This window comes from Mytilus trossulus, chromosome 2, assembly GCF_036588685.1.
Source record: "Mytilus trossulus isolate FHL-02 chromosome 2, PNRI_Mtr1.1.1.hap1, whole genome shotgun sequence".
NCBI lineage: Eukaryota > Metazoa > Mollusca > Bivalvia > Mytilida > Mytilidae > Mytilus > Mytilus trossulus.
In genome coordinates, this window is record NC_086374.1 from 22,607,832 (window position 1) to 22,622,919 (window position 15,088).

The window sequence follows — 15,088 nt, forward strand, 5'->3', positions numbered from 1 at the left end:
AGTTTAGTATAACGTCCATTTTCACTGAAGTAGTAACATATTTGTTAGGGGCCAACTGAATGACTCCTCCGGGTGCAGGAGTTTCTCGCTGCATTGAAGACCCATTGGTGGCCGTCGGCTATTGTCTGCTCTATGGTTGGGTTGTAGTCTCTTTGAAGAAAAACTATAAAATAAAAATAAAAAATGGCCAACATTTGTCGAGTCATGATCAATAAAAGTAGAGGTCAACAAAAAGTCAAAAACATGAGGAACGAACTTCCTTCAATCACAACAACAGTCTGCATCAACTTTAGACACATATGTCATATATCTTTATGTTACATTTTGGGGGGAAAATTTAGACACGTCATGTACATTAAGAGAATCATTTAATTTAGATTGATTAATAAACGAATTTTAAGCTTTGCGCATTGTACTCTTAACTATGTTTTACTTAAAATATCTAGTTGATATGTCCTAACTTGTACCATTTATACTAAATGCTCCAACATTTATCTATTAATCTCAGATGATCATTCTCCTTCTATTTTTAGTGTAATCATTTCTCTCTTCGTATTTGTAATGGTTGTTGGGACCGTTTATGATGTAACAATGATTCAGATGCCTAAATGGGAGAAAACAACTGGACATTCGGAACTTCATGCAGAAACAGCATTTATAGAAAGTGAAAAAACACCATTGATTCATCATGATGAAACAAATAGTTATAGCAGATATACACCAGGTTTGTTTATACCAGCTCAATACTGAAATAATGATTAGGGGCATCAATAGTCCGATACTCATTTCCAAAACTAGTCCAAAGACTTAAATGTAATTGTAATCTAATTGATACGACGATTGAATTAGATTTGATTAACAAGTACATGTGACAAGATAAAAAATAACCCATTTGAGTCTCACTCACAAAATATATACATAGTATTACAACTTTAAATATAAAACAAGAGCCATTCTAGAAAAAGTTGTGAAAGACTATAAAAATGATGTATGAATTCAAACATACATATGTAACACTCCCAAACGTGTCCGATTCCCCCAAACGTGTCTACTTCTCCCAAACGTGTCCGTAATATTCAATATCCCTCAGTCTGGTTTTGTAAAAGCTCTTCAAAAATTAATCTGGTTGTTATTTTTTTTAATACATTTTAGGTTTCGAGCATCACTAAAGACACACGAACAAGAGACATAACGTCCAGGGTCAAATATTTCATGCATTATTTCAACGATATTATAATAGCAACAATACATTTGTCTTTTCGGTGCCTTTTAAAGGTGTTTATGCGGTCATCGATTGGCTTTACTCATTGTGTCATAAGGTCTCTAGTGGAAACTTGTCTCATTGACAATCACACCACATCTTCTTTTTTTTTACTGTAGAAAGGTTCTATTGTCCTACCAGGATTTGAGAATTGGACCTAAATGTTTACGGTTATTCGGGATAAGAAGTAGTTGGGATTTTAATTTAAAAAAAATTCAAGAGCGAGTAATTACGATATTTTTATGACTTCAGTTAGAATTGCACAGTAAATGGGAAATTCTCCCTGGACGAGGTATCTGACTTTATATCTACAATTTAACCGAGTAACTTAACTATGAAATATGGACACATTAGGAGGATTGGACACGTTTGGGTGTTTATTAAAAATTGACACGTTTGGGCGTTTTTACAAATGACAAGTCACATGCTTTGGCGCTGTTTTACAGCTTAGACATATTTTGCAGTTCAGTAACGTCATGTGGACACGTTTTTTGGAATCGGACACGTTTTGGGGGAAGAACACGTTTTTGAGTGTTACATATATATATATACACATATGAAATATAAAACATGAAACAAAGTATATTTGCTTGTATAGGAGATGCAATCTTTACATAATTATACCAATGTCAATTTCCATCGATGTTGTCTACGTTCGCATGCATATGCTACTTTTTTGTCCTAAATTTGAATTCAAAATGATGCATTGAGCTGCCTGTTTACATTGATTTGTTCATAATAGAATTGTTTTCAGATTTTTTGGTTTAAAACAATTCAACTTTTACAGTTTCAAAATACGGGACCCACCATAAAAATTGAAAACAATTATAAATGAGGTAGTCATTTTATTGTTGACGGATTTTTGCTTCAAAAATAGCGTTAAATAGAATATGCAATTGCAATATTCCAATCGCGTCTACCTCATGACAATCAGAATTCAAGAACATTAATATAGTTTAGATAAGATGGCTTCAAATGTTTTTTTTTTTATTATTTTATAGAAGTCAAAAAAAATCTTATAATATTTCCAGGAATGTTGGGTCGGCTGTTACTGTCATTTTCTGTTTACACCAATGGTTCAAAGATATTAAATACAAATCAACCAGGAGGTTCATTAACAGCTATTAATGGAATACGGTTTATATCCATGACTTGGGTTATACTTGGACATGCGTACGGCTTCATTTTGAGTGATGTTGGTAAGATATTTTGATGAACGTAAGAAAATCTAAGCAATTGATTGCGTTTACTGCAAAGTACTCGAATTGTGTTTCTGCTTTATAGAGTCAGTAGTGATGGTTGAATTAAAATATACAAATAATACTAGAAATAAGATAGATATAATATCATAGATAATATTACGAACAATTCAAGTAATAAACAGTTACATTTTGCAATGTTAGTTCGGATCATGTAAAGAAGAAGAAAAAACTCGAAACCTTAAAAAATAGTTCTATGTTATATGTAGTTTTAAAAAGGACTTAGGTATTGCAATGTGTTTAATTGTTTTCACCAACCTCGATAGCAATGGTGTTCTTTTCTGTTGTACCTAAATAAAAACGCCTTCGCCGTGTTGTTTGCATGTTTTATGGCAGCAAATTCTTATGACAGTAATACAAAAATTAAACTGTATATAATATAGTACAATTTTTAAGGTGTACGCTGTTTAATCGTGATTAATTAAAATTAAAAAAAATAAAACAAATCAACATGCATAGTAATATACAATAACAATAAAAAAAAATAAGGAGTAAACAAAGACTCACACAACCAAAGAACATTTACATTAACAGTTATAAACAATGGTTAAGAAACACCTCGAACTCAACCTAAAAAACCGGGACTGAAATCAGATGCTCCGGAAGGGTAATAATTTCTTGCACTGTATACGGCATCCGTCGTGTTATTTCTTTGTTCAGTTCGGTAATGATGGATCGTTATTATGAATGAGGAAGAATATCAGATATGATTTCTGACACACTTTTGTCATAATGGCCAATGAATTCATATTGGCGACCGTGAAATTTCTTGAGTGATGACCTTAATTTGATTGATTCATAGCCCTGTCTTAGCAACTTTTGAGAAAGCAGTATTTCTCGTTCAACAAAATCAACTCACTTCTTGACGGTACACCAGAGTCCCTTGACGCATCTCTCCGCTTTTTACATAAATATGCTGAAAGGTCTGGTCTCCGTATGAACTTAGACAAAACTAAGGTGGTATGGATAGGAAAGAAAAAATATAGTCAAGATACCATGTGTGTAAAGTGGGGATTGGAATGGGGTTCCAGTAGGTTTACACTATTAGGAATAAACTTTTCTGTCAATTTGCAAGAAATGGAATCTATGAACTATTATCCTAAAATAAAAGAAATTGGAAATATAATCAATATTTGGTCTAGACAAACACTTACTCCAGTGGGAAAGATAACAATTATCAAGACACTAATTATTTCAAAATTAAATCATCTATTTCTAACATTACCAACAACTTGCAATACTACTCTTAAACAACTTATTCGTACACTATATTCATTTATTTGGGAAAACAAACCTGACAAGATTAAAAGAAAAATATTATGTCTGGAACATAAATTTGGGGGGCTGAAAATGTTAGATACTGAAGAATATATAAAAGGGTTAAAATTAACGTGGGTCCGACGGTTGCTAAAAAACAATACAAAACTCAAAAAACTTATAGAAAGCACATACAATATTAATATTAAAGATCTAGTATTTCTAGGCCCACCAAACAAATGTAATAACCCCTTTTGGAAAGATGTTTTTAAAGCATGGACAGAAATGCAAAATAAACTTAAACCAAAAAATGAAGAAGAATTTTTAACAGTTTCGCTTTGGAATAATGAAAATATTAAAATAGGTAGCAGATCTGTGTTCTATAAAGACTGGGCTGATAACGGTATTTTGTTAATTAATGATCTGGTAGATAATGAGGGTAAATTAATGTCGTTTGAACAATGGAAAAATATTTATGAAATTAAATCTAACTTTCTAGTTTATAATGGAGTTATATCAGCAATAAAATCATATCAAAATTCACTTAAACATAATATCTCTATAGAAAATCTTTATAAAGTTCATGGACCAGTTCTACCAAATAATATTAGAACATTTTTTTTGTCAGTTAAAGGATCAAAAGATATGTATAATATTTTCTTAGAAAAAAGTAATACTAGGCCTACTTGTGAAGATAAATGGTCTTTAAGATTAAAAAAAAAAATTGATTGAAAAAAGTGCATAATATTTCTTTCGACACCACAAAAAGCTCTAAACTTCATTGGTTCCAGTACAGAATAGTGCACAGAATCATAGGCACAAATGAATTTTTATTTAAAATTAAGGTAAAACAATCAGATAAATGTACTTTCAGTAATGAAGCTATTGAAGATATTGAGCACAAATTTTGGACATGCAATAAAATTTCAGATTTATGGATTGAACTTGGTGATTGGATTTATAACCAAACACAAATATTGATTCCAGTTAATATAGATATTATTTTATTTGGAAATTTAGGTAACAATGGAAATGATAGGATAAAAAACTTAATAATACTCCTGACAAAATTCTATATTTACAGAACTAAACTCTGTGAAAATATTGTAAATTTTACAGGACTTAAAAACTACCTCAAAGAATCTCTGGTACTAGAAAAGAATTTATTTTTTAAAAGAAAACCTTTTCATAAGGCCAATATCTGCTGGGACCCCTGGCTTCCGATTTTAGAAGACTAGTCTATTATCAAAAATTGGTACATTATGTACCAGAATTATTTATACGTACATTCCTTTCCTTATCCACACCACCACCTATGTTATAACTTAATACTGTTATATGCTGGTTTTATATATATGCTTGATGTTTTGTCTATGTTTATAACTACATGTAGGTTCCTCTAAGTTATTGCCTGTATGCAAATATTTGAATAAATATATCCTGCAAGTAAAATATATTTATTATTTTATTTTTTTTAATTTTTTTTCCAAAATTCAAAACTTCTGTGTTTTTTATTTATTTATTCTTTATAATTTATTATTTTTTTTTAACTATTCAGATTTATTGATCATTCGATATTGATAATGTTTTAGTTGGATATATTAGAATTTACAATGGTTTATGAATGTATATATTACAGTTAAAGAAACTAACAAATACTAATCAAACTAATTATATGCTATTAACGGTTAACGAGGCCGGGATAAGGTACCGGTATTTGATGTATCCACTAACAAATGTAAAAATATCAATAAAGGATGATTACTTTTTTATAACAAAAAAAACCAAAAAACAAAAAATCAACTCACTTTGAGCTAGCTCTAGAGTAACGTAGCAATTGAGACACATATACTCCATATGCTGGTGCCGCTGGGATGTTGTTACACAGATATGGAAAGTTGACTATAGGAAAAATCATCGTGTTTGTCATAAATTTTTGTATTCAACCTACCGTCAGTAGTCATTTCGAGAAAACGTAATAGCTTTAAAACACATCATTGGCTTTACACAAATAAAAGGATGTACTTTGGTAGATCTATAAAACACTGCAATGTTCGAAAACAAAAACTGTCCTCGTATTAATATTTGATAAAATTTTAGCGAAATGTTTCATTCCAGATAATGTAGGAAGTTTTCTACCCAAGATGATCAAAAGAGCAACATTTCCTGCCATCAGTAATGCCTTGGTTTCGGTAGATACATTTTTTGTTCTTAGGTAAATGTTGCTGTTTATTTGAAGTTATTTTGTTGTTGATATATCATCAAACATTGAAATCGTTAACGAAATCCAAAAACGCTTAATAGATTTCAAAAATCAAATGTATTATCTGTTATGTAAAAGGGAACTAGGGGAACGTGTGGGCAAAGGTATGTTACATAGAAAAGTTTTAACACGAGTATTGCAGAGAATTTATAGACATAAATAAATTATCTGGTAAATTCAATAAAGTTAACTTTTGTATTGTTTGGAATTTCAGTATTCAGAAGTGTTCAAATTTTCAAAAAATATTCGTCTTCTCGCGTATTGACGTGTTCAAAAAAGGTTGTCAATGGATTATTTGTTACAAAGATGGGTAAGTAGACTAATTCATCCAATAAGATATTATGTCCAACAATACAATTCATATTTACATGAACATATATGCAGTCTCAGTATTACTTATTTACTGTTTACCATTTCAATATTACAGTATGCATTTATATTTCAGTGGGACGTTACTTGTGTATATAGTCATGAAAGAACTAAAGAAAAATGGAGGAAAACTCAATTGGGGAATGTTTTACTTCCATAGATTTTGGAGGTATGCATACAACACATATAATAAGAAATATGCAAAGTAGAGTATCGTCAAAATAAAGAGTGCAATTACCAGTTGCCTAAAACTGTGTTCTGTTTTGATTTGGCATCATTATCTAAATTTAATAACCAGCTTCTGATTTCTGATTTCGACACCTTATTGATGTCGACTCCAGGCGTTAATTGTATCATCTCAATACTTTTTCTTGAAGGTAAAAACAGAAAAACGCAACAAATTTTTAACTTGTAATATTTTTGTTCACATTTAGGTGCAGATTCCTGAAATTATTTTTCTTTTCTTAGGTTGACACCACCTTACATGTTGGTACTGATGGTATATGTTTCACTCTTTCCATACATTGGGAGTGGTCCATTTTGGAAAAAAGATGGCGCGGAGTATAATTACTGTAAAAATTCCTGGTATTACAATCTCTTGTATATCAATAATTTCTTTGAAAAACCAGAAGATACGGTAAGATATCTAAACTGATTAGCATTTTTAATGACCTTTTTAATATTTGATATTTAGGAGTTGCACATTAATAAGATGAAACTTTTATAAATGATCATGTGCAAATTTATCAGATATAACTATCTACATTTTAGAATTTTGTCTAAAATATTTGAATAAGGGCGTCATGTTTTGCAAAACTTCAAAATCTATCTTAATGGCCTCATTTTTTAGATCTTGTCATGACCTTAATAGTAGGCTTTACATACACTCATATTTTTCTACAAGATGTATTTCATAATGATAATGTTGATGTGGAATATCTGTATGAGTAAGACTTACCTTGGTAAATATCTATTTTTTTCTATGTGTAAAATGGTAATTTAAGGTAGCTGTGTTTTTGACGACACAGTGACACCACTAGTTGCCAATTTATCAATGCAATAAGCATAGTTTTGGAAAACTAGATAAATATAACAGTTTTGCCCACTGTTTTCAAGAATGACAGAAACACATTTATTTTCAAACATAATTTATAACCCGAAACGTTTTCATTTAAGAAAAGATTATAATGCGCTCAATTTTTGGTTTGGTGGTTAATTATTAATATAGGATTTACACGAAAACCACAAGTAAGCACACTTTAGATAATATTAATTGAAGTTTGTTCTTTTTGAAATAAAGTTCTTTCTTTTACTTATACCAATGTACAACCTGTGGATTTGTCTTCTTTCTGCTCTCAATTTTCTTTTATCCATACGTGTTGAAAGCGTTAGTTGTGATATTAATTGCAATACATCGCTTTTTTAAAAATATGTATTTCAGTGTTTTGGATGGGCTTGGTATCTTGCTAATGACATGCAGTTTTTTGTACTCAGTCCTTTGATTATTTTGCCATTATTTTTGTAAGTTTGTTTTAAATACTATGGTGACCCTTTCACAAGATGTTTGATCAAAGGATACAAATTGCTATGCTCGTTTGACAATTTTTTATTAACTAGAATAATTATTGCTTAAACGTCATTAGAGTGTCAAAATTGAGTACTGTAAACAATAAAAAAACAAACGCCCAAAAACTGGCTAACAACAAAGCAAGCAATTTGAATAATACGGAGAGATGGTATGATTGCTAATAAGACATCAATGATGTAAGCAAATATTATAGGCCTTCCGCAATTAGGGAGCCCCACATAGTCAGCTATAAAGGACCCTGGAATGACAAAATGTAAACAATTCAAACGAAAAGCAGATATTATGTTTATGATATACAACAACGAACGACAAACCCCACATGACCACGCACCACTGAATTACAGAATCTTGACTTTGAACGAATAATTGAAATATGGTATGAATTTAACTATTGCATGACAAATCAATTCACTTAGTTTTAACTATTACGTAAAATTACAAACACTTTTTGGCTTGATTAGTATATATAAAGGTAATGTTATTTATATTTGTTTTAGTTATCCGATGATTGGTTACGCCATACTATTAGCATTTCTATGTGGAACATGGATAGCAACTGGAATAATGGCTACGAAGTGGGAGGTTCCAATGTCATCGTTTGACGGGTGAATAATATTTTTTTAATCTAATAAAAAAATAAATTTGGTATGATAGTCAGACTTCCCTCCACCAAAGACCAAATGATGTAGAAGTCAACCAATGAGAACGTAGGTCGCCACAATGAGCAATGCAAATATAAAATAACATGCTAGTAAACTAAAACTTATATCCTTCATTCATTCGTATGAATAACAAATTCTTTTTGAAGCATCTTATAGTGTTATAGGGAATTTCGTTGATTTTGTTAATCATTTATGTTTTCTATGAATAAGAATTACCTTAACCTGTTCATATTTCTTTTTATTAGTTTTGATTATAATGTACGTTCATGTCTCCATTCGATATTTGATTTTTATTGTTATTTTAATATGTTTTGAAAACAAATATTTTTACAGATAAATAGAAAATCATTTAGTATAATTAACTGGTTGCATTTGTGTTGGTTTTAACCATTATTTGTTCATGTTGTTTGATTTATATGCATGTATTATTGTTTATGTTTAGAGGTAACATGACCCACTACTATGAAATCTACTCTCGGCCATACTTCAGAATGGGACCATACCTTGTTGGCATGTTTACCGGATATTTACTTTATAAAACAGACTTAAAGTTCAAAATGAACAGAGTAAGTATTAAATTTACATTAGATTGACAGGGCTAAAAAAAAGCAACCAAACATCATAATTTAAAGATCAGCTCGACAAGTCCCCTGTGGCACGCATATGAGCTTTACTTCCGTCAACCATTCGTTTTCGATTCGGACGGTTGATGGGCGAAAGCTTTTTTCTTGTGCTACAGGGGATAAGTTGGTGAGAAGGGGCAAAAATTACTTTGGCGAAATATACAATAAAGAAGAACGAGACTAATTTATGGTTTGATTTTTAATTGTAAATTTGAAACAGGTTCTTTCCGCCCAAATAAGGATCGATAAATACATGTTTTCTAAGAATGCTACGACAACCAAAGGTCCCAAAATAACCTTAGATTTTTATTTATCTGGATAGTTTCTCAATCTATTTGGTTGGTTGATAGCGGGTGTATCAGCATGCGCAGTTTTATATGGTATATATGATGACGTAAATGGAGGTCGCGAATCAAGGGAGATATCTTCGTTCTACATAACAGTACATAGAACCGTCTGGGGTGCTGCTGTGGCCTGGGTCATTTTTGCTTGTGCTCATGGAAATGGAGGTAAGCACAATTTTATAGCATATCGTTAATTGAATATAATTTTTTTATGGATAGGTCATTTGTCAACTTTTTCACCTTTTTTCTATATCATATATCATTACATGTGCGGTTGTTGCTTTTCGTGTTATAACTACAGTTTATAATCCCTGTTGTTTCTATTTTAAAAGCGCATGCGACACGTTTAAATTTTAATAAGATACATTTATTTTGAATAAGTATTTTGTATTCAGATAAATGTTGTAAACAATCTATTTCTGAAGTAGCATTTAGCACAAGAGTGATCTGACATCTCGTATATTCTCAAAAATCAAGAAAACATACTACAACTAAGTAAAACGGCACAACAAGAACTTCGGACCGTTTTTTACTTAACCATTCGCCAGGCTTTTACCAGGTTGGTTTTTTGGTTATCTTTATCTTTGTATCTTTATGAGACATTTCACAATAATTTGATTTTGGATGTAACGAGTCTTCTTATTGGCTTATTTTGTTTTCAGCCCATAAAATAATTTAGTCATTCGACCGTGACGACATCAACGTTTTATCATGGTGTTCTACGGTTTAAAGTTGAATTAAGAATTAAATTTTAAGAAATGGCTGTAATATTTTTCTGTCTATATGAAATGACATAAAACATGTGGTGCACACTGTTAAATATCCCGCTACGCGCGTTATACAGAAAAGCGCTTCGGACGCAAGAAATTAATAACGTGTTGTTTTCAATATTATACAGTGTGCATCAATTGTTTTATGTTATTTCTTCATAGACAGAAAAAATATTACAGTCATTCCTTAAATATTTTATAGGTTATGTGAATACAGTTCTATCTTGGAAAGGCTTTATTCCACTGAGTAGATTAACATATTGTGCATATCTGGTACATCCCATTGTGATATATCACTACCTCTATACACGACGAAGAATTATTCATTTATCTGATATAGAAATTGTGAGTATAAAGTAGTATACCATTTACATGCTTATTGTGTTATATTTGTTTATAACAGAGATATTATTTTTATTGATAAAACGATGACATATGCATTAAACAAAATAAGACCGTTGTTTTTCCCGTTTGTATAGTTTAACACTAACCAGTTTTCTTCTCCTTATATCTATTTAATCTAAATATATATTGTCAGATTGCATACTTTTACATGGTATTTCTATGTTCCTCCGAACTTATCTTGTAAGCCGCCGTCCTAATTGCAATGACGTAAGCCAGGAGGGATGACATTCAAGAAGTGGTGACCGTCGCCAAGATCATCTCACATAAAAAGACATAAAATGACATGTTTTTTTATCAAACTGAATTGTTTATCTTTATTTATACTGTGTGAAAATTTTCTAGGACAAACAAGAATGTTGATTTTTAATTTTATGTTTTCAGATATATGAATTTATTGGTCATCTAGTTTTGTCATATGCTGGAGCGTTTCTTGCATCTTTGGCCTTTGAGGCACCGATGATGGGACTCGAAAAAGTTATATTTAAAAGTAAAGGGCATAAAAACTGAGTGCTTTGATTATCAAAATTTCAAACATTTGTATATCGAGTGAGATGCTATGACAAATGAGTGTATGCGCATGTGAAAGTTTACATTTATCTGGATGCTGCTGTGAAATTTTCTAATATTATGTCAAAATAAAAGTTCCTTGATATACCACTGTGCTCTTCGGTTTAGCTTTTATTCTTCATTTAAATGACTTTTCCGACACACCACTTATACCCAAATGTATTAACGCTCAACAAGTACATTCCTTTTGATTAAAGGAAGCTACATAAAGTAGTTACATGTACTTATTATCTTGGTAATTAGTTACTTGTAAAAGACATTCATGATGATATTATTGTTTGTTTATATATTTGGTTGTATAACGTGATTAATGACACAATGTTGACTGCTGTGACCCTATTTTTGATTTTTGTTTAGCTGTTATGTCTTGTTTTTATTTGTTCACAAATCTTTGTCAATATAATGGAATTTTATCCGATTGTCATACAAATGAGATGTTAAGCTAGCTATAAAACCAGGTGTGATCCACCATTTCTACATAAGAAAATGCCTGTACCAAGTCAGGAATATGACAGTTGATATCTATTAATTTGATGTGTTTGAACTTTTGAATTTGCCATTTAAATACGGACTTTCCGTTTTGAATTTCATCAGAGTTCAGTATTTGTTGTGATTTCACTTTTTATGATACATGTCAGACAGACATGAACACTTCACATCATTACATGAAGCAAATATAGTTTACCTAAAGCTTATAGTATCTCAGAAACACACTTCACCAGGAAAAGTTAAAATAAACACATTTATCATTAATATGGAGTTAAATCCAGATTATACACCTCATTATCTTTCCATACACAAAATATAATGATCTATAACTATAAAATTTCAAAAGAGAAACTAACTACAAAGGAGACCTACCTTTGTCTAAATGAACCATATAAATGAGTTAAGGACAAATGTTAACTTCTCGAAAGCCATCTACTCCATATAATACAATAGTTAATCATCTGCTTAAAGTATTTGAAAATTTTTACATTGCGCAATCTCTATGGACATTAGGTCAAGGTCAGATGAAACTAGCATGATCATGTGCTTGTCTTGCAATTTTACCATACTCAAGAAAAGACCTAAGGTTTTAGTATTTGCAAAACGAAAATCCACACACACTTTAACTTTGATGTGTGTCTGATCAGAAAGTTGACGAACCAGGGGTATCTCAAATAACGTCTCGTCCGTTTTCTTGAGAAAAAAAAGTCAGCGGAAGGTACGAAGTCCTTGTTGATAATTATTCCGTATCAACTTTACAAATAGTACAGGATGGTCTTGATGTATAAATTCTGCGACTATTTCAAATCTCGGTATGTTTCTGAAATTAATTCTATTATACTTTTGATTTTTTAAACCTGTATGCTAACATTGCCCATGTGAAATTTTAGAGTTGTTTGTATAAATATTGAACGGCAAAAAACTGTGACGTAGACATTTTCTGACGTCAGACACTCGAAATTGTTTAATTTTAAATTGTAACATGATGATGACTGCTGTACCCATATTTGACTATTTCATTTCTTATGTCTGTTTAGTTCACGCGTCATTGTAAATATAACGAAATATAACTTGTCGTACAAAGTGAGAGGTTTAATGCTATAAAACCATTTTTTACATTTGAAAATGCCTGAACCAAGTCGGGAATATGACAGTTGTTGTCCATTTGATTTTGATGTATTTTGTCATTTGATTTTGCCATGTGATTAGGGACTTTCCTATTTTATTTTCCTCTGAGTTCAGTACTTTTGTGATTTTACTTTTTGACATCTGATCCATGAAATGTGATTGAGGTCAGGTGAGTCAAGTCTGACGGAAACGTAGACGTTGCTAGAAACCCATATACCAAATACAGTTATCCTATTTCTCATAATTATTGATCGATTCACATGAAAGATAAACAATAAATTTCTTAATTAAGCAGTTACTAAACCATGAAAATTATGTCAAGGAAAGTGGACACATGAGCGACGAAAACATAATGAACCTATAAAGTATGAAGCAACCAGGTCTCTTACCTTCTTAAATACAAAACTTTATAGAAATAGTTAACGCCACAGTCGGGTTGTAATCCCTGTGTCTCGCATTCTTAAACTTTCGTCACAGACAGGGAAAAACAAAAAAAACATCAATTTTCGAGTAATCTGTCGGACTCAATTAAATGCATTCAAATCAAAAATGATAAATATCATAAATATCCTGGTAAAACTGTTACTGCCCTTGCGCCCCCCCCCCAAACCCCAAAGACTAAATCAAAAAATAAAAGAGACAGAAGGTACCATGGAGGTAAATAATCAGAACACGGTGGAAAAAAGTCTACATCATTGTCATGTGATATACATAAAAATGGAGTACTAATCATTTAACGCTAACAAATGCGCATTTTCTCATTTATAATCTCTTCAGAGAAGCCCGAGGGCTAAATGCTTGAAATTCCGAATTTTGAAATACAAAAATTGACGAGGTGACATACATGTAATTAAGAAGTATACCAATATATAAATAATCTTCAAAGGAATCAGAGTTATGCATAAAAGACATATACAACAATATTTGAATGAATATTCGTTTTTTCTTGCCAGAAAAACATTATTAGCTTCTAGGCTTGTGATACCTTCGGAAGAGGGTCCACCAACAGGAGCATCTCAACCGTATAAGTCATGTTATATTGTCTGCTCTATGGTCGGGTGGTTGTCGCTTTGACATATTCACCATTTCCTTTCTCAATTTTATTATAGTTTTAAAGTCATTTATTTATAGCGCAAAGCTATGAATGCAAACAACAAGAATGAAGAATTACCGTTTCGGCTGCAAGGATCAAATTTTTACTTCATTAGCGCTCGTCGGTTGTCCTTTAATATTTTTTCACAGTGAGTGACGAATGATTCATAGAGGGGAATAAAAAATACAAGTTCCATATGGCATTAAAACTTTGATTAACCAACTTTGTTCTATTTTAGTACTTTTAAATTAATAAAGAGTTTAAAAGTGTTTTTTTCTTTATTTAAATTATACGTTTTAAAGAATTTTTCGACTGAATATTGTTTTATTCTACAGCATATTCAAATTATATAAGTGTCCTAAATGAAAATCCTAATATACTAAAACGATATGCCAGTAGCTCGACTTACTATCGGGATTATCAATATTTTCTTACTATCAATAACATCCAGATTTCAGATAACAGCCAACCTACCATACGAAAGTGTGGTGTGAATCAATTCTGAATGAATCCAAAGACATGCTTGAATGCATACATTTGTACCTAGTTTGTCTAAAAAAAGGAAGATTTTTTGCAATGATTTTGTGAGAACGCGTTTTCAATGACGAAAGTTTTATATAATTTTTTGTTTACCTATTACACAATATTTGTGCCCCAGATGATAACCATCTATTTATCTCTTTTATCACGCCATCAATTTATATGACCGATGATTTTATTGAAAAACGACATATTATGGGTATAGACATTCTATTTAATGCCCACTTTAGAAGTATTCATTTTGCATGCAATGTGGTTTTCTAAGTTTTATGAAAATAAGTTTTGCCTTGTTTGCTAAATGACCTTGATAATTTTGTGAACTACGGCAACTTTTACTCCAAATGGGTTATGATAGTTCTCTGAACAAACACACATTCGTCCCTATTACAAAGAAAATATGCTGAAAGTTGTGTTGAACAACCATTAACAATACATCAATTAATCAACTCATTTTATTGTCCCCCTTTATT

At 31.1% G+C, this 15,088-nt stretch overlaps 1 protein-coding gene across 1 annotated transcript in view; it reads left to right on the top strand.

Annotated features, from left to right (window-relative positions):
- Positions 1–530: 530 nt before the first annotated feature.
- LOC134705664 (uncharacterized) overlaps positions 531–15,088 on the top strand; it is a 34,383-nt gene continuing 19,825 nt past the window's right edge. The window contains exons 1-11 of the mRNA XM_063564384.1: positions 531–724; positions 2,293–2,460; positions 5,896–5,992; positions 6,486–6,578; positions 6,878–7,046; positions 7,851–7,930; positions 8,495–8,602; positions 9,102–9,225; positions 9,605–9,791; positions 10,599–10,741; positions 11,183–11,305. Coding sequence (XP_063420454.1) covers positions 562–724; positions 2,293–2,460; positions 5,896–5,992; positions 6,486–6,578; positions 6,878–7,046; positions 7,851–7,930; positions 8,495–8,602; positions 9,102–9,225; positions 9,605–9,791; positions 10,599–10,741; positions 11,183–11,305 — 1,455 coding nt within the window. The 5' untranslated portion in view covers positions 531–561. The remainder of the gene's footprint in view (positions 725–2,292; positions 2,461–5,895; positions 5,993–6,485; positions 6,579–6,877; positions 7,047–7,850; positions 7,931–8,494; positions 8,603–9,101; positions 9,226–9,604; positions 9,792–10,598; positions 10,742–11,182; positions 11,306–15,088) is intronic.